This window comes from Camponotus floridanus, unplaced genomic scaffold, assembly GCF_003227725.1.
Source record: "Camponotus floridanus strain SB8 unplaced genomic scaffold, Cflo_v7.5 scaffold9, whole genome shotgun sequence".
In the NCBI taxonomy this organism is placed as follows: Eukaryota; Metazoa; Arthropoda; class Insecta; order Hymenoptera; family Formicidae; genus Camponotus; species Camponotus floridanus.
In genome coordinates this window covers 156,441-177,995 of record NW_020229860.1, presented here as the reverse complement: position 1 = coordinate 177,995, position 21,555 = coordinate 156,441, and the positions used below count along the sequence as shown (strand labels likewise).

The 21,555-nt window shown below is 34.6% G+C and overlaps 2 protein-coding genes across 2 annotated transcripts; one reads left to right on the top strand and one right to left on the bottom strand.

The window, feature by feature from the left end:
- The first annotated feature begins 1,430 nt into the window (after positions 1-1,430).
- LOC105258363 (probable glutamine-dependent NAD(+) synthetase) lies at positions 1,431-17,011 on the top strand. Its single transcript, XM_011269576.3, has 13 exons — positions 1,431-1,630; positions 12,624-12,821; positions 12,959-13,214; positions 13,301-13,493; positions 13,700-13,940; positions 14,142-14,381; positions 14,485-14,600; positions 14,672-14,976; positions 15,063-15,271; positions 15,509-15,734; positions 15,806-15,982; positions 16,411-16,513; positions 16,762-17,011. The coding sequence occupies exons 2-13, from the start codon at positions 12,676-12,678 to the stop codon at positions 16,788-16,790; spliced, it is 2,241 nt and encodes a 746-aa protein (XP_011267878.2). The 5' UTR covers positions 1,431-1,630; positions 12,624-12,675; the 3' UTR covers positions 16,791-17,011.
- Positions 2,866-14,607, bottom strand: LOC105258361 (cytosolic carboxypeptidase 2). Its single transcript, XM_011269575.3, has 16 exons — positions 14,514-14,607; positions 10,531-10,813; positions 9,688-9,914; positions 9,325-9,474; positions 8,373-8,692; positions 7,851-8,000; positions 7,678-7,789; positions 7,089-7,334; positions 6,562-6,894; positions 6,103-6,330; positions 5,589-5,680; positions 5,261-5,492; positions 5,063-5,174; positions 4,726-4,918; positions 4,070-4,285; positions 2,866-3,859 (listed from the first exon to the last, which is right to left on the bottom strand). The coding sequence occupies exons 2-16, from the start codon at positions 10,601-10,603 to the stop codon at positions 3,274-3,276; spliced, it is 3,270 nt and encodes a 1,089-aa protein (XP_011267877.2). The 5' UTR covers positions 10,604-10,813; positions 14,514-14,607; the 3' UTR covers positions 2,866-3,273.
- Positions 17,012-21,555: the final 4,544 nt, after the last annotated feature.

The following is a 21,555-nucleotide window of genomic DNA, read 5'->3' as shown; positions in this document are numbered from 1 at the left end:
GCAAAAATATTAACAGTTTCATAGTAATATAAATTAAATTAAAATTAAATATCAATATAGCGAGCCAAAGATTTGCAAGTTTATGGCTGTAATTATGTTCACACGTGCACGTATATTCTTCCTCTATTAATTTTTATAGTACAATTGTTTTTTTATTTTTAGTGCTCAATTGATTTTGTCTTTTTTTATGCCATTAAAGTTGATATCGCATACATTATCGGCACACATTTAAAATTAAAATGACACTTTAATTATTAATGTGTATTCTGTCTCACATATCTTGATTACTTAAAAAAGTTTAAGACACTTTAAAAACTATATGTGAAAATATGTGAAATGAGCGGAATATTCATGCAAAGAAAAAACAATCTGAAGAAAAACTAGTCTGGTGGGTTATAAGAACGTTGATTAAAAGAATCAATGGATGTTAAATTCATTTTTAAGACAAATGAAGTTATTCGCGCAACTATTTTAATTCTTAATATTTATTGAATTGTCAAAATACATCAGTTTTTGTTATTATAACTGTTTGCGACCTAATATACGTCGACATAAGCTTGAATCAAGAGTTATGATTTAATCTTCATGTTTGAAAGTAAATCAATTCATCGATAAATTAAATTATTCATTGTTCATTATTAATTATTTACTAACAATAAATAATTTTATGCAATGAAACTAGCAGAAACGTAATAGAAGAGTGTAAAACTCACAACTTGAGTATAGTAATAATTTCTGCGCGAAATACTGCTGTTTCCATATTTTGCAAATACAATATTTATAATATAATATAATATAATATTTGTAAAGAGGATATTTTAAATATTGAACTACGCGTTGAATACTTGTTCTTCCGTTCTTTAGATTTTGAAATACAAAACTATGTATGAGAGCGCACGAGCAACTCGTCTTTTTAAAATTGAATAAATGAAGCATTCTTGTGGCTTTATCTTCGAATACGTTAATAAATTAAGTATTCACATTCTTTCCTGTTTTACTTGATACTTGAAAATAAAAAGCTACACGTGATTGTAAGCAGACGGTGAGAAAAAAACATTACATCGCCATTTAATTATCACCTCATAATCATATGTCGCTATAAATAATTATTCTCATTGCTACTAATTCTTTCATATTCAAGTAAAAATATAATCTCAGCAGTTATTTATAGTATTATAATAGTATATAATTATGTAGTAATTATAATAGTATTAATAAACACAAGACAGGAAGAAATCAATCAGTGTTGCAGGGAAAGGAATAATGTCGACTCGACTTTGAAAGTGATTTGAAACAAAAAAATCAAACTAATAGAAATAAAAAGTCAAATTTCCCGCTCCCCAATTCGTCGCAGAAAACTGCCGCGAGATGGCGAATACGAAGACTTTCATTTGCGAGTGTCGGATCTCTATCTCACAATCAGTTGCTTGCGGAGCAACTAGATCACGAAAACTGAAAACAGTAACCCGGTGTGCATCACGTTGTAAGGTGTTACAGTTTCCTCCGTTGATTTCTTTTTTCTTTCGCGACGTTTTTTATATCACGCATTTGCAATCGATCGCGAGCAGCGAGCGAGAGAGAATGCGCCACGTCCCGCTTCTTTTCTGACGGACGTCCGAGGTTATCGAAGGTAATATTACTTTTAATATTATTTTTTTCAAGTTTCTCTGCGTGACAACCTCATAAACTCGGCAAGTCGTTACATCGATTCGCGGTTTCATCGAAATGACCTTCGGCCGCTCGCACGATCTCCACATAACATTAATGACGAGTCATTTGCTTTATCTAGTCTTACGACGATGCGATGTTATTCCATGACCGCAAATTGTTTATCTCGCGCTCGCGCTTGCGTGTCGCCATGGTGACAATCTACATTGTGTCAATCGTGCGAGCACGTGATGCAATTGTCCGTCGTATGTCGAGTGCAGGCGCGAGATTGCTCTTTTTATTATACGTATATACGCGCTATCTTTGTATGTATATATAATTTTTATTCCAGTTAATTCTCTAATTCTCTAATCTCTTATCGCAGTTTAATTAGTTTTCCGTTTTTTTTCTATATTGCAATACAGCAGTCATATAATATATATATATATCATATATATGACTGCTGTATTGCAATATAGAAAAAAAACGGAAAACTAATTAAACTGCGATAAGAGATAATTAGAGAATTAACTGGATATATACATACACACATACAGAATAAAAAAAGCTCTTGAACCTTACCTCGAGACCTTTTTCAAAACACTATAATAAAGTATTGTTTCAATGAATACTTTTCGAGTTATGAGGCTTGAAATAATTTTTTAATTTTTACATAAATATTATTATTAATAGTAAGAGGAATCAATTAGTGTAAAGAAAACACGTAATTGTTTCGAAGAAAAAGTATGTAATTTGCAATTAACAATTACATATTTTTTTCGAAACAATTATGTGTTTTGTTTACACCAATTGATTCCTCATATTATTTTGTGCATAAAAGTATTAAGGTAAGATAATCGAGAAATGAATATTTTACTAGATATTTTATGATTTATGTAAAATTAAGAGATTATTTCAAGTACTCAATGAAGAAATATTTTATTATAGTGTTTTGAAAAGCTCTCAAGGTAAGCTACAACAAGAGCTTTTTTGGAAAGAGATTGCCCTGACATCCTGTATATATATATGCATTATAATATACAGAAAAAGAGTCTGTGACTGAACAAATCGATAAATTGGTTTAGTAAAATATAATACTGAATTATATAGAGTATATAGTGTATGCATACGTGTAATAATTATATATAAATATCATTCTTTCTTTCGCACGCGAGTTGAATTCTAAAGATTCTATTTAATAACGAATCCTTTTTTTCCTCTTTTTTTTATTTCAACTACTTGTTAAACTATACATTGATAAAATAGATTTTATCTTGATTTGTAAATTGTTTCATGCGAAAAATCGAATAAGTATGTATAAATATCTCTGGTAGAGAAAATACATATAATCCGACTAAAATTATGTTCGATTAAATTCTTGTATCATTCTAAAATATCAGCGATCCGTTAAAATTAATAGTATAAAGTAAACGATGCAACTTATATTTTTATCATTCGTGAATTATTTATTAATCGCTCGGATGCCGATATCAGATGGGTCTTGGAACGCTTGCAAAAATAATATATTTCGTACACGAAACGAAAAAAATGCTCTTGTAACAAAAAAACACGTGTAATAAATTCGAAATTATGTCCCATACAGATTGTGTGTGTCCAAAACAAACTTCAAACATTATCGCGTATAGTTTTCGCGCTGGAGGCGCGCTTGATCCGCTCCGATCCTCTGTTCGCCGATTTCCTCAGCTGCTGCTTCTTTTTCTTCTGCTTCTTTTTCGTGACTTTCGGCTTACCCGAGTCCGACGAAACGTCATCCGACGTCGTGCTCTCGCAGAAGGCGTCGCGTCGACACGATCGTCCCGCTTTCGCTTTCGCAGGGCTACAGGTGGTGGCTACTGTGTCGACGCCGCGGAATTTCCGGCGCGGCTCGAGCTTCCGCTGCGGTCTCTTCGGCGGCGTGTCCGACGCTGCCAGGAGTTTCAACGAACCCGCCTCGATCGTTAGATAAGAGGAAGAGACTTTCGCGCTCTTGGCATCTTTGATCTTGGAGTCCAAGTTCACCGTCCGTTGCCAGACGAGTTTCGAATTCTTTTTCTTCGACGTCTTTTGCCCGTCCACTCGCACGGATACCTTCATCTGGGACGCGTTCTCCGCGACACCCTGTCGCTTCCGCCGCGACTTCTTCCGCGTCTTCCTCGCGTCGTCTTTGTCCTCGTCGTAGACGAGCAACTGTACTTTCTTGAATTGCGTCTGTCTAAAAAGATGATAAAGCATCACGACGGGCGATGGAATGTATTCTTCTTCAAAGAGTAAGAAAAGTAGAGAGAGTTCAGAGAGCGATGGATTTTAAATTCGATTTTAGAAATGACAATGAAAAATTTCACTCAATTATGTCTGACACCGTGTATGTTATCGATACACTTATTTTGTGGACACTGCGTATATAAATTGAGGTTTAACTCACTTTAGCGTGACTTCACCATCCGTGGGATAGTGCATCAGAGCGTATCTGGAGACACCCCAACTTAAAGGTGTCTTAACAAACGCATCGTTGACTAGACGTCCCGTATCGTTGCCCTCCGCGGCAGATACACCCGTCCAAATCTGTTTCCTTAATGACGTTAGCTTGACCCTCGCTTCTTGATTCGTCGGCGATACTGGTGATGGATTCTTCAGCGTTCTAATAAATAAATGGATTATATAATTTTATGAATAAAGGCAACACAAAAAGTTGTTGTTTGCAAAGATAAAATATTACCATTTTATTAGATTAAATGACTAAATAAATGACTAAATTATTAATATATATTATTATTACATAAAATAAAAAATAAAAAATATATGAAAATTCTTTTAAATTCTTCAACTATTTTTTTTATTTTTATCCATTATCGTACAATAGCTCAAAAATTTTATTGCTTTATGTTATATATTACATTATTAAGAGCTCTATTTATTTATATTATTATTATTATTATTATTCAAATCTATGTCGGAAAATTCAAATTCTTTACATGCATAATGTGATATAATAAAAAAGATGTAATATTACACCTTTTACCAATAATTTTTTTGCATCTTTGAAAAAGGACGAAAAAGATACAACAATTGAAATTTTACCGAAGACATCGCGGTCGTTGACGAGTTCTCCGATGATCTTTGCGCGGCAATATTTCCCCGAAAGATACACTGCGCGGTCTGACAATTTCCGGTAGGATCAGCGCTTTATTCTGTCGTCTTTCGTCTCTTTCGATCGTCTCTCTCTCGGAAAACTCGATAATCTCTTCACACTCTCGTATGTTTCTCCACGCAACTGCAAGATTAGTAGTAGCATAAACACATACAAAATACGAACATTATAAAATTGACTCAATTATAATTATTATAATTGAATTAATTTATTATAATTATTATAATTGAATTGAGATATCATCGGATTGATAAATGTAATATACACCGTCGTATTCTCTTCCTTCGCTTCTCACGAAACTTTCATCAGCCGAGTCGGTCAGATCACATAAATCGCTACCTGGATCCGTGGTCGGCAAGTCCATTACTGCACGTTGCGTCTGTCGACAAAATTATTATTTTTCAGAATGTCGTATAATTTCTACACTTACTTTCCCTTAGCTAGAGAATAATTATAGAGATATACCAGGTTTCTTCTGCGCTCCAGATATATTCTTCCCGCGACATCCCTCCTCGCTCTCCTTCTATAAAGACCGACGCTTCTCGGAGGAACGAAAGTCGGCGACGGTGGAGGTGCGCAAAGATATCGACGACGACCCGCCAGAAACTCCCCGCCTTCACTGGACCACGCAGCATCCGCATACTCGGTTCTTTGCTCCTCCGACGAGAAGCTCTCCTGTGAGATATCTCCTTCGTCACTATTAAAATTAAAATTCGTTAAATTATAAAAAGTTTTCCGAGATGTAGAACAAATATAAGGTTACAGATTATTATTATAGGAAAGGATAGGATACCTTGAGTAATCGGTCAAATCGATATTGGTAGGTTCCTCGGCGCTGGATCCTTCCTTGGTCAATCTGGCTATGATCTTATTCCGAAGTTTTTCCTGTTTTTCGAATTCGCGTTTATTCAGGATTCGTTGCACGGTCCATCTTTAAGCATTATATATAATTATGCAAATTAGATTTCTCGACTAACTCTCGAGTGCCTCCAAATTCACAGATGAATGTAGAGACTATTATTTACTAAAATAATCTGATATTTTTTACTTACTTTAGTACAAGTTCCGAGGAAGCACATGAATCATTTATTGAATCAATTTGTGATATAGTTGGATCGATTTAAATTTTGATTATTTTTACATTATATTATTTTACATTATAAATATATGGTTTCTATATTTCCTTGGAATTACAGCATTTGAATGTGAAATAACGACTTTATTTCCCGTTTAATATTCGATTTTGACGTACCATAATTTCCAAGAAAATACAAGAGTAATTCAAATATCAATTAAATAAACATTACCTTCATCGGATCCTGGTCGGAAAAATCGAGTAGGGTCTCGCAGAAAGCTTTGCCGATCTGTTCGTAATCCTGAGCGGAGAAATGAGTCCCGCATCTCGAGCCAATTTTGGAACCACCCATAGATGCCTCCATGGTGTAACTGTTCTGAACACCCATCGACCATACGACCACTCTACCCGTTCCTTCCTTTCCCTTCTCAACGTGGAATTTGCAATTTTCGAAAGAAAACTAGAATCGTAATATCAGAAAAAATTACTAATGTAACTTGCATATAATAATGAACAATGAAATAATCGGAGTCAATTAAAGAGAAGATTATATATTGCATAATAAAATATTTTCGAATACTCTTTCTTGCAAAATTTCTTATAGTCTTTGAAACTCATCAATTTTAATTTAAATTATTTCTATTGTTAAAATTAAGCTTTTTATATTTTTCCTGGATCTACTGTATTTTACCTTGTCAGCTGCGTTTTTGTGAAGCATCAACGGAAATACTTGTTCCGATAATTTTCCGTTGCATCCAGCTCTTTTGCTCTCGCATCCGTAAGCGAATATATTGTGCTTTCTCGAGTGAGCATGAAGGTCACAGTATATCGCGACTCCGCATTCTTCGAGGAGCCTTCGTATCATTAGCTTCGTATGCCACACGGACGGATAGCTCTCTCGCATCACGGTTCTATATTGCCGGTTCAAGTCCTTACCAGACAGGGAACATCTATTGTTGCCAACTATGACGCCGTCCGGATTCAACATTGGCACTAGTTTGAAGACGAATCTCTCCCTGAGCTCCTGTAACAATCACGCGATATCAGTTATTGAATTATTTCTTGGTCCTCTTCAGCGCAAACTTCTTTATAGATTCGATAAAATTGTTCTTCAACGATACATTATTCGCTAATTCATGTTTACGTACATTAGTATTTCTATTTCCTTGAATATTTTGAATATTTATGTATATATAATTATAAATAGGTACGTCTTACTCTGGCTCGGTTCGTGTCGCTCGTGAGGAAGTCGATAATGCCCTTCATCGTCCAGCTCGATGGAGTCTCACCTGGATGCACCCGAGCCGTGATAACGACACCCCTTTTCCTCCTCACCTCTTCGTCATGTGTCGGTGCGGTGATGGTCAAGTAATAGACGCTGTTTCCGGCCAAGCTGCGGCACAGCAAGCGCAGCTTGGTGAATCTCGTTTTTGCGGGGTCGGCCACGATTTTGCCGAGATACTCCTGGCATGTTTATGCGCGTAATTAGAGGTAGAGATTTAATCTACGGGACGCAACAAATACAATCGGTCGCTGGGAATCGTTTACGCTTAGGGTGATAATCGCGATGGAAAAACAAGAGGCGGAATGTGAAATAAATTCCGCGAACAATAATATTTTTAACGACTGTGGGAACGCATTCCATGCAACAAATTACTACGGGAATTCTTGTTTAGCTGTACATCTTGTTTTCTCGTGTGCCGTAAGGAGGTGAGAATCGATCGAAACAAAGTCCGCGAGTGAGATATAAATGTTGCTCATGATTTATGGACTGTTATTTGTAGAATGGCAAATGCAATTTGCATACCTGAAGATCGGTGTACGTGTACGGATAGCAATGCGCCAAGTAAACGATGTCCCGATCGTGAGGAAATGAGATATTGAACGTTAACGTGTGTTTCTCCCTCTCCTCGTCGCTCCTACAATGATTTATGCAATTTTAACTGCGAGACTCATAATTCGAAATTTTCCATTACTCACGATGAATCGTTATTCCGGTAATATGCGATATTGTCGCCGCATCTTCTCCATCCTACGGATCGAGTGCGAGCGTCTTCCGTAGAATAGAGAAGAGGCTTGAGACCTTCGTTGTAGAGACTCTCCTCTTTGCACATATTCACGATCGAGAATCTGTAATAATAATTTACACAATTATTTTGTGGAGACGAAATTATGTATGTTTATATAATATTTATAAGTTCACTAATTATTTATATAACTATATTTAGTAATAATTCTACACAAAGTTTGTTTGAATGATATTAAATATCATATTATATATTATAAATATAAAATTAAATATCATATTAAATATAAAATTAAATATCATATTATATACATATAGTTTGACGCTTACAATTAACTTGAAAAGATTAAAAAAAGCTAATAATAATAAAATAACAAAAAGCAAATTTTTTAAACAACAAAAATTTCAATTGTATATTTTTTTAAAATCTGAATTTGGACTATTTTCTTTAAATATGAATTTGAACTCAATTTCACCTGTATGTAATTCTGCTTCTCGTGTTTGATACTTTGAAATAGTACCATTGCGTATGCCTCTGAGTATAGAGATCTCTTCTTAGATACAGCTGGTAGTACGTATCAGTTATTTTCACTACTTTGCCGAGATTTCCGGACTCGAATCGTGACTCGAATCGCAAATCCGTGCTGTCCTCTTTCGGTTGAGATGCCTCGGCGACAAGAAAAATATCGTTCTCGTTGGCAGCATCCTTAGTATCTACAGTGCACGTGTTTGAATCCTCGGGAACCTCCGTGGGGAATGGTAATACCGTACTACCGCCCACGCAAGATCGGCTAAACTGTGGAAATAATGAACCCTCATTTCCTCAGACTCTTAACATTTTTATCCTCATTTTATTTCTCATTTTAATATTCTAGAAATAATAATGTTCGTGGGATTCGTGCATTACTAAACACTTGTAATGGTTTATTGTATATTAACTATCGATTATCTATTTTATTATACAGGATGTCCCAGTTATCTTCCGTCATCTTTCAAAGACAGATTCCTGGGATCATCTGAAGACGATTTTTCCTCAACGAAAATGTCGATGCACTAATAATTGTCGAATTATAAGTGATTGGAAATAAGGGGTTTTTCGTAAACTTCGTAAGCTTTGTAGAAATAAAATATTAACAAAACCACATTCTTCGATTAGTTTTAAATAGAGTTTACTTTAGTTGAGTTTTAATTTAAGACTTAATTGCAAAGATGATGACAAAAATCGGGAACATGCAAAAAATTATGGCCTTCATTGACATTTTCGCTGAGGAAAAATCGTCTTCAAATGATCCCAGGAATCTGTCTTTGAAAGATGACGGATGATAACTGGGAAACCCTGTATATTGATCGAATATACACGGATTAGTTTACGTACACACATCTACATATACGTGTATTATCTCTATTAGATATTTCTCGATGACTTACGTAATTAGTAACGTTGGTCGGACAGTAACGAAATATCACCGTTCCAAGCTCGTCGCTGATCGGCTTCGGTCTTGGTTCCTTCCCTGTTGGAATGTAAAAGGCTTCCGGAGTAGAATTGTATTCTATGTGGCGAATTCGTTCTGGGATTACCTAAAGAATTATTTTGCTCCGATTAATTGGATATTTAATTAGCTTACATCGATTAAAGTGAAACAAATTAATAATTTTTCGTGTAATGTCTTCTCAAGAAATTCAGATGATTATTATCAAATTTATCTTTAAAAACAAAGGATTTGTTGTTTTTGTGATTCTGATGCCAATTCTTGCTCTCTTGCAAATGACGGCAAGTGCATTAATTCTTACCTGACATTCGGTTGGCCACCTGGCCGCTTCCTGAATACTTCCGTCAACGATGCAACGCGCATCGAGAACCGCTCGAAGGGTTTCCTTCGACGAGTATCGATGCCTAGACAAACTCAGGGGTATCGCGAACAGCGCCGATTCCGCATCCCGTCTCAGAGTCGGGCCATCGTAATGTTCAAGCTGAGACACTTGCAACTCTTGTGGCGCTAGATCAGAAAGCATGCCACCTGCATCGTTAAAAAAAGAATTTGTTTTAGTATTATGTTGCAAAAAAAAAATAAAATTATGTTTTCTGTAAAGTTAATGCTTTCGTTCATCTACCTAATGGAAAGATATTTAAATGAATACGGAAAATTATACAGTAAATTGACGATTAATGATGTTGTAAATTTTCAGAATTAATTTATATGGAAAAAATTTAATAATTTAATAATCGTTTATTCGCGGACAATTAGCTATCCTACAATGATATATATGTAAAGTAATTATATTAACAAATAAAAGAAGTGTATTAAAATAAAATAAATATTTAAATTTGAAAATTAAATCATTCATATGAGTATGTAATATATATCATAATGATAGGCATTACATCTTATTGTTAGAGAATGTTGAACCTGACCGCACATGAGAGATCGATTGGGTACAATGTCCGCGGCAGTGTTTGCGACCTCACCGACATCTTCATTACATTGTTATAAATGCATTGTTTAAATGCATTATTTCTCCATTGAATAATAAATCGGAGAATATATAGAAATTAATTTGTAGTGAACAATGACGCTAATTTTATTGCTAATTTTAAATTGTAGGTAATTATTCTTTCCCTTCGTTAAGACTCACCTGGGATGGGTTGAATCGGAAATAGCATAGCTTGAAGCTCTCTCACTCTACTGCTCGATACCGCCTTCATCATCTTTCGTTATCTCTCATCAGTTTCGTCCTCATCTTGTTCTTCTCGATTATCGACGTCCACTGCGAGTATCGGCGACGTTCTTCCACCTTTAGCATTCTCGTGCCAATCCGTGTAATCCTCCCTCGTCGGTACTTCCTCCCCGAGGAGATACTTGACAATCGGATTCTTCATCTTTATCCATGTACGTTTACATTCTCATCTCTCGATCTGCTTCTCGCGACAGATTATATCGATTGATCTTGTTGTCTTTCGCACGGTTATAATTAATTATGATAACTTAAGATTTATTACTCGTTTTATAAAGATCAGTAAGTTCGAAGATATTTAACATCTCTTTCTCGATGCAGAAGAGATTCCTCCTATTTTATCTAAAGAAAAACAACATCTATATGTACACTTATATACATATGTATATTTCTCTAGACATTCTATATACATTATAAATTGTAACTTTATCACCGACATATATATAATTAAAATTGATTAAAAAATCAGAAACCTCGAAATTTGATTACTTTAACTCTTTAAACTTCTGATGAGACATCAACTAAATCAATCACTGACACTTCGAAATAATGATAAATAATGCGAAATAACGATAAATGATCGCAAGACGAAAGTGAGTCGAGAGTAAATAAATGGGAAAGCTTATGGGGATAGGCAATCGAGAGGGTACAAGTTATTAGAAACTATTCGGGATTTGCGGTAGCTTCGACCTGGCGAACGCTAGAGAGAAACCTGGCCCGCGTTGCTGAAGAGATCGAGTGGAACGTTCCCTTGGATGATTGCCTGACAACCGTCGCGAATCGTGGGCGGAGCCACGACCTGAACGATTGTTCGTTAACCGTTCTCGTTCCAGAAAACCGCCGGCGCGGCCGCGGCTCATCGACATAATATCTCGCCGGGCTCGGTAATTCCGACATTCTCTATCGACGTTTCCAAAGCTCCATGAAAGCTCGTTAAACTTGCGACCGACACGGGAAATACCATCGCGGAAAATTCGAGTCGTGTTTAAAGATATTAAATACAACTGGAAAACTATTGTTGGTTTGAGTTTTTCATTCGTGTTCTTAATTTATTTTGGCGATATTTTAGCCAAATTATGTTAATTTTCTTACCCGTCGATGTGTCATTTATTTTGCTATCCAATTTGTTACAAAAGAGACTTATTATAAAATATGAACCAGAACAAAGTTTTATCCAAAGAGTTGTCTCAATGATAAGAAAATTATATCTTTTATTTTTTATTATTTTACATTAAAAAATACGCTATTATTTTATTATTAAATAAGAATGTAATTTATCATAGAGCAATAACAAGTGTGATTCAATTATACAATTTCCAACTCGAATATCTTTATATTCATATATTTTATTTTATTTTTTTTATATTTTTGTTATCCAAAAGTTATCTTTCTAATATATGCCTTATATAAATAATATCAAGTTAGTATTTTAAGATAACATTTAAATCATAGCGAATATTATAAAGATTGCTATATACAAGAGGATTTAGAAGGTAGTCTACTTGGCCGTACCGGGTTTTCCGTCCACATTATTGATCAATCAACGCGCGCGTCGGACTAAGCAGAACAAAACGTTTCAGTTTATCATCTTGGAGCGATCGATAGGATTCCAATTGATAGGATTAGCTGGCAAGTTGCCGTCAAAAGTTCCATCAACCGTACACGCAACTTTTAACAGTCCGGTCTAGTCGTATTATAGATAATATTGTCGTCCAATTACATACGAAATATAGGCATTAATGCAATTTTCAATTTCTACGGACTATTCTTACTTTCAGCTTAATGCTTGACTAAAATATTTCATTTCGTATCGGCGATATTGTAATGATATCTATATTATGGAGTCTTGAAATATTTAAATGTCTATACTATTAAAGTTTTTATTAAAGTTTACTGTGTATCTCTAAAGTAATATTTGTGTTACACGATCTTATAGAAAAGTTTTATTTTCCAACATAAATGAAATGTCTTGAATATTTGCTTATTTATTTCAGGTAAAAGTATCTCAAAAATCGCGTAAGAAGTAATACTCGAGACAAATTCAATATGGGACGTACGGTGACCGTCGCTGTTTGCACATTAAACCAATGGGCGATGGACTTTGACGGGAATAGTAGAAGAATCTTGCAGAGTATACAAGAGGCAAAAGATGCTGGTGCCACTTATAGAAGCGGACCGGAGCTAGAGATTTGGTAATTGCATTTGAAAAGATTGATTTTGCTGTTTGTAAAACTTTTATAGGAATTGCTTTTCGATTTTTTCAAGAGTAGAGTTTTGTGGCATTTTAATTTTCTACTTAAATATTAATTCTTAAATATTTATTCAACAGTGGTTACAGCTGCGAAGATCACTTTTATGAATCGGACACGTTGCTTCATAGCTGGGAGGTTTTAGCGAGCCTTTTAAAGTCAAGCATTTGCGAGGATATACTGATAGACGTGGGAATGCCGGTGATGCACAAGAACGTGACGTATAATTGCAGAGTGGCTTTTTTGAATCGGCGGATTTTACTGATTAGACCGAAAATGCGGCTCTGCGAGGACGGTAATTACAGGGAAAGCAGATGGTTCTCTCCTTGGACAAAAGTAATGAAACATTGTGCTCTACAATCGATCGAAAGTTGCGATCGTGCACGCGATAATTCGTTATATTATCTTATTGGATATGTTAGGAACGTACCGTCGAGGATTACTTCCTGCCGCGAATGATATCGCAAGTCACCGGCCAAACCATAGTGCCATTCGGAGATGCAGTTATCGCTACCAGAGACACGTGCCTTGGTTTTGAAATATGCGAGGAACTTTGGCATCCAGCCAGCAATCACATTCCTATGTCATTGGACGGCGTGGAAATTATTGCAAACGGTAAAACTGCATTTGATGCTATAATACTCTTTTTCTTTTTTCATTTCTTTTATCACGTCTTTTTATACTTTACAATATACATCTTAAAATGTACAACAATCATGATTGTATTGATTTTTATCCAATCGTTTGCTTTAATTGTATATGTGATTGAAAATTGGACAATTATTGAAGAATAATATTAATTTGTTCTTTTCAACCAAAAGGAAGTGGTTCGTATTTCGAACTGCGTAAAGCATACGTCACTGTGGACCTCGTTAAATCGGCTACTTTTAAAGCTGGCGGCTGTTACATGTTTAGTAATTTACGCGGATGTGATGGGGGCAGATTATATTTCAACGGTGGCTCCAGCATCACTCTCAATGGCAACATATTAAATCGCGGAAGACAATTCGCTCTCGAGGATGTCGAAGTGACCATCGCCACGTTCGATCTCGAAGATATAAGGTTTTGATCTGGACCAACTATTCCAGATAGTGATATCGGTACTTGATTACGCCGCAAAAGTATCGGATAATACTCGAATATTCTTCGATTCATTTCGAAATAATTAGCAAAAAATTCTTCAGATATCGAGTTGCTATTTGGAAAATAATGTAACATGGAATAATATAATGCATAGTTATAATATTCAATCTCCCTTGGCAGGAATTATCGAAATAGTATCAGATCGCGATCACATGCGGCAGCTGCGTCGCAAAGTTATCCGCGCGTTAAAATCGACTTTGCGCTCACGCCAGAGAATCTTATGTCGAATCCACCAGATCGACCGCTCGACGGAATCCAAGATATATATGATGATGAAGACGGGCAATCGAAACTTGTATATCATACCGCAGAAGAGGAGATTGCGATGGCACCCGCGTGCTGGTTGTGGGATTATCTTAGGTAGAATAGAGTCCTTAAGATGTTTAATCTTTCAATATTCTCTTTTTGTATGACATGATTATAAAAATATTAATTTATATTGTGCCTATCACATGTATTTTAGGCGATCTTGTCAAGGAGGATTTTTCTTACCATTGAGCGGCGGCGTAGATTCATCTTCCTCAGCATGTATCGTATATTCGATGTGCGAAATGATTGTCGAGTCGGTCAGTAAAGGAGGTAAGATATGTACACCGTCTTCTCTTAATCTAAATTAACGAAAATTTAAAGAAATTATGTTTTGCATTCAGATACGCAGGTTTTAGCAGACATTAGGAAAATTGTCGGCGATTGCGAATACGTACCGATCGATCCGAAACAATTATGTAACACTATCCTGGTCACGTGTTACATGGGAACGGAAAATTCATCGGCAGAGACCAAGATCAGGGCAGCAGAATTGGCCAGTCAGATAGGATCCTATCATCACGGTATAGTCATAGATACCGCGATATCTGCGATTTTAGGGATTTTTCAACAGGTTACCAAGCTGACGCCGAAATTCAAAGTGCAAGGTGGATCGCCTAGAGAGAATTTGGCGTTACAAAATGTGCAGGTAATCGCTCAGTATCTTTGATCGATGGCACTAATATCTTCATCATTAAATTACTCACTTTTATATTTCTAATATTTCGCTTTCAGGCCCGATTACGAATGGTGATCGCTTATTTATTCGCTCAATTAATGTTATGGGTCAGAGGTCGTCCGGGTGGTCTCTTGGTATTAGGGAGCGGTAACGTGGACGAAGCCTTACGCGGTTATCTCACCAAATACGATTGCAGTAGCGCTGACGTTAATCCTATCGGAGGCATCGCAAAAAACGATCTAAAAAGATTCCTTGTTTACTTTAAGTATGTGTGTGTACGATAATTTGTGTATAATACTAATAATACATTATACGATATACATTATAATTATATAGTATACAATAATTATATAATTATATATAATTATAAATTATACGATAATTATATGAAAATTATATAATTATACATTATACGATAATTTGTGATACTAACAATACTTACATGTTCACAAAGTTAAAAATTAAGATAGTAAAAATCGTACTTTTCATCTTTAAATTTCAGACGCAAACACGGGATATCTGCTTTAAACGGCATCCTGGAGGCACCACCCACAGCGGAATTGGAACCGCTGCAAGCAGGACAGCTCGCACAATTGGACGAAGTAGACATGGGTATGACTTATAAGGAGTTGTCGATCTTTGGACGACTGAGAAAACAAAATTGTTCCGGACCTTTCACAATGTTCTGCAGACTTGTACACATGTGGGATCATTGTACTCCGAAAGAAGTAAATATGCACGCTTTAATAGCAAGTTGCAAGTTCTCTTTGAGCTAAATTTTCAATAACTCCTATTTCAGGTTGCCGATAAAGTAAAACACTTCTACAGGTGTTATGCTATAAATCGTCACAAAATGACCATATTGACTCCATCTTGCCACGCGGAGACATATAGTCCCGATGATAATCGATTCGATCACCGTCCCTTCCTTTATAATTATTCGTGGAAGTGGCAGTTTGCGGCGATCGACGAACAGGTGAGAATTATGCGGAAAAAAGTTTATCTTGCCTCAAATTCTAAAATATCGGAATGTGAGAGGAAACGCCGTGCCGCTGAAGTAATATCGCGATTAAACTGCACATGTGAGAATACGATACGTTATGCCATGAGATCTCGTATGCAACGTAGAGCTTGGTATGTCGCGCGCAAGATGACTCATAAAGGATGAATTTTCTTATTGGTAAAACTTCATCGTCGAGTCCAATTCGTATCTATGACGAGATCGAGCTAGAAAAGTAATTAATATGTTGAGTTTTCGTACATTTCTCTCAAGGTTAGCAAGGAAATAATTAAATAACACAGTAGTATAGATTATATAATATGATGGCATAATAATGCGATACCTTGCTAATTCCTGGAAATCTCATCTTTTTTCTTTATAATTTCATTGTGGATTAAATTTAGGTAAAACGACTCAACAGCGAGGAGAAACCATCCAGACCGCATAAGGCTGCTCCGAAAGTGCTCACCAAGCCTCGATACATGCCGTTCAGCTCCGTAATCAGCAGTGAGTAAACAAAAGTGCCCGCATTAATGAAGCACTTCGAGCACAACGCATTTTGGCCGACAAAATCATCCTAATCGCTAAAATATGGCGAAAACACCCACCGGAAAACCTACCTCCAGAGCTGCACACAGACAGATCGAAATGATCTGCCTCGAAATGTCGAGCCAACTTATGCACACCTATATTCTGTCACCGTGCTTTTCGCTGCTTCTATCGTGGAGTATTATCGTCATCATTCTCTGTTACAGATAAGACCCATCCAGGAATAGTAGTTTAACCGTAGCCGTAGCACTCTCTTATCATTTTGATATTGCAGCGCTGCGATAAATGGATGATAAGTAACCTGTACTTGGAACAAATGATGGACTATAATCATCAATCATCGCTCTCGAACAAATTTACATTTAAGAAAGTTATGTGAACACATGTGAAATATCAGTAAAAGATATTTTGTGAAAGCTGAAGTTTATGACACTTGAAACAAATAAATCTATTAAAAATGTATATAATAAAGAGTTGTGTAAATTTTAATTCTAATGTACTTTCCAGAATATCCAAAGATTTTTGAAAATCTTGAAACTAATAAAATTTAATGAATGGTATAATTGCAGACATATCAGATACACATTGTATAGAAATATGTAAAAAATTCTTATATAATTGAAAATTTAACTTTGAGATCCTTTGCCTTAACTAAAATCTAAAGAGCAAAACATAAAGTGTAAAAAAAGTATAATATCAAGGCTAATATCTGGATATCTGGATAGCTTTATGCTTTTACAATTCATGTCACACATTAACTTGTAAAGTATATGTATAATTTTAAATTATTCCTATATCATACAAGAGCAATATAAAATACATAATTATTAAACGAACGATGATTATATATAAGGCGGAATATCAAATAGCTATATTTATCGAGTATATATATATATAATATTAATTTTTATTATCTTTCTTCTCTCACAAACATATAAGAGCGCGTAACCACATTTTATCGTTAACATACGATTTATAAAGATCACTAATGGGCACCTGGACTGCTCAATGAATGCTCGCTTAATAATTAGTAGATTAGATTCGATTCTGTTCTGTGCCCTATCTTGTAGATTGAAAGTTATATTTGGGAATGAAATTTATAATATCTTCCACTGTGTTGTGTAAAGACAAATCTACGAACAGAGAACCACAATTTTTTATTGTAATAGGAAACGTAAAGAAAATGTAATCTTGCATCCTAGGAATGGAGATGGGAATACAACAAAAAATGCTGATCTGACCTGACTCGGCCTAACGATCGTTAAGTACGCTATGTAAACGTCAGTGTCTGGATAATGCAATCACGCTCTAATGGAAATTTACAATCTTGTGGGACACATACACAGCATATTAGACATTCATGTGTTGATTTTTAACTGCATTTTAACTTTTCCGTTTTTTCGCTTCAAAGTTGTGATACATCTATTTTGTCTAAGCGCCAAAAGTGGAGCTAAAAGCTGTATTATACATAATACGCGAATTCACATGCATACGCATACAATCAATGAACCACATATACGCTCTTATAAACAATAATAATAATTAATAATAATATCCATGCATGCAATCATACACTCGATTCGCAATTATATTGAAAACATGCTTGACAATGTGAAATTTGTCCAATCCAACAAAAATATGCCATCCTGTTATATATATGTATATATACACAGAAAGGATACATTTTTACACTTATATTTTGAGATAAAAATTTTATTCAAACAATGTAAATCATTCTGTTGTTTAAGTTGAAATTTCACAGGTTGTCTACAAAAAGTATATAAAAATATGATATAATTATATGATTATATAATTGAAGAAATATATTTTGGAATAAAATTTTTTAAGAACTCGAAATATACATATATAATGTGCTTAAATGATAATTAGTATAAAGTATTTTTATTTTTCAAGATTGGATAAATTACGCACGTTATGCCATAAAAATTCTCTAACCATAATCGCTCATTTTTTTCTGCAAGAAGAAAGTCGCTTCTACAACCATTCGATAAATATAGGACAATATATCCTGTATATAAAGAATTATCTATAATATTATTAATAAAGTCAATAATTAAAGTTATCATTCAGGGCTTTAATAATAATAGTTATGATAATAATAATAATATAATATAATATAATAATAATAATAATATAATAATAATAATAATAATAATAATAATAATAATAATATACTAATGACAAATTATTAAGTACTAAGGAGATGAAAAGAATCGAATGCTTCAAAAAATCGAGCATCTCTTGTAAATATCAAAATAATAATAGTACATTTTAATGATAATGATCGAGTCAAATTTCAAATCGAAAATTTTTGCTGAAGAAATAGGTGCAATTTGTTTTGCGACTGAATACTGAACGTAAATTAAATAGCAATGAAAATACATATATAGCATTATCATTAAAAATATAATGTTAATAATAATAAAAATAATTATAATTATAATTATAATATTAAGACGGCGTAATACACGCGCAACTTGTTCAACTTGAGTGCACGATGACAAATATCATTATCCTTGAGTATTTTCTCCAAGGTATAGGTGCAATATTCTCATACTCCAGTTCTCGCGCGTTCTTCGCTATACAAAATATTGTATACATCATTATTGTTTAAGCAAGAAATAATCGCGGATTAACCGGTGCCCGTATATGTGTGCGTAATGTTTCCGCCGCTGATATAACTATTTACAATATGCAGGGATGAGCATCTCTCGGCGGAGCGTCAGCACCTATGCCGAAGTAAACGAGCTTAAAAAAAAAGATGAATACAATTATATATGTAAGAATTAAATATCAGCATAGTCTCTCTCTATTTGTATCCTATTTACAATAACAAAGATCGAATGCTCTCGGCATGGTATTATTAACCATCGGACAGGGACGCGTTTTGTGATATATGAGCGAGGATATTTTAAGAATAATAAATCTAAAATTGAATAAAACACTCTGCTGTAAAAACACTTATACAGTAAATATCAAATACTATTAAATAGTTCAAGTGATGAAAAAATAACACGAGTCAAATAGCAAAGCAATTGCTCGACTTATTATTAATATAAAAATTGCAATGGGCAAGTTAGCGCATAAGCGCGCTCCGATAAAAAAGCGTTTTCGAAAAACACTAATTGAACATTTAATGAACCAATTCAACACAAATGTAATAAATAACATGTAATAATAATGGTGATTATAAGATAAATCGAAATCGATTACGTAACTTCTCAGTATAATATGAATGTGAAGGTCTTTTAATTTTACAATTTGTATTCCTACATGTGAGAATAGATGACGTTTGGTATTTTATGGAGCATTCGCAAGTATTATATTATATTTTCTCGCGCTCGCCCGAGGTTTAAAAGACTGTTTCGAGAGGTCGTGCTTTAAGGAGATGCGGCTTTTTTGACCCTTTGACAAGCGCATTTCGAATATTTTGCCGCGAGAAGCAAATCAACACTACGTATAATTATATATTTATATGTATAAATATATATCATATACATTTAATGTACATATATGTATAACAAAATGTATAATCTATATATAATACAGATAAATATAATAAAAGATTTTCTACATGTGATACAGAGATGTAAAAAACGTAGTGTAAATCGAAGAATTTTGTGTCGTAACATTGCGTTTCAAAGAGTTAATCTTCCGATCTCGCAATAAGCCCGTTGACCAACACAGTATTGAACGCTTTAAATTTAAAGCCCGCAATGTTTCTTTTCATAGCGAGCGAGTCCACGACTCGTGTGTCTACGATCCGGAAAGAACCGAGCGAAAATATATGTATACCGGTTGTGCCCGATCCAAGTCCTACCACCTTAGAATTGCACGAAATCCCGTTTCATGTTTTTGTGTATATACATGTATGTGTGTATGTGTGCGTGTATGTGTATGTGTATTGCATGCATATGTGCGCGTATGTATATATGTATGTACGCATGTATGTGTGTACGATGTGTATGCGTGCCTCTCCTGTCCCATCCCTAAGCCCAAAAAACCATGGTGCAAGAGTGGAAAAGCAAAATGGAGTGCATAAAGGAGCAAGTAAATTGTTACTCTTATCATATCACAGATTACCCAAAGTGCGCATCGATTGGGGATTTCATTAAATATATACATATCATATATATGCGTGTATATATATATATATATATATATATATATATATATATATATAGACATATATGTGAGTATGTATGTGTATACATACTGTATACTATCAGTGTTTAGAAATATAATCCCATGAGAGAATAACTAAATTAAAATTTATAATAAAAATGCAGTAATATTTTATTTATCAATTAGTAATTAATTTAATTCTTCTTTTAGTTGAAAGGAGTCTAAATTTAATAATAAAATTATTGATTATATTAACAACAAAATAAAAATGTAAATTTTACTTTTTAATTACAATCGATTTTTTTTAGGTGTGCCAAAAATCAGCAACATTCTTCTAAGCCAATATTTTATTCTTACTACTCACATTGCCTAATTAGAATAAAAAAATCGATTGAAAAATGCAACATTTTATATGCCATTAAAATAACAGTGGAAATTGAGGAAAGATTTGAGGAAATTGAGGAAAGATTGAGCAATATCTACTAAAATGAAAAAAAAATCGACTCTCTGATTATTCCTCTAAACATCAATAGCTCGAACTCTATTTTTCAATAATGATACAGTGCAAGGCCATTTTTTCTTCAAAAATCTTGCCCTGTTCTGTAACTTGCGTTCAAGCAACTTGAAAATTTTGTTCCATTCCCCAATGCCCAATCAAAGATAATGGAAGATTCGTGACGCAAATCGCGATCAGAGAAACTACTCCTTTCTGATAATCGCGACGTCAAGAATTCCATTTTTTGCGCGCGTGTTTACCCATCGAGTCGAAAAGCAACGTAACTCGCCGTACATCTCTAAGAAAAAAAAATCATCCGTATGATAGCGCTCTTTTCCCTCTCCTCGGCTTGCTTGCC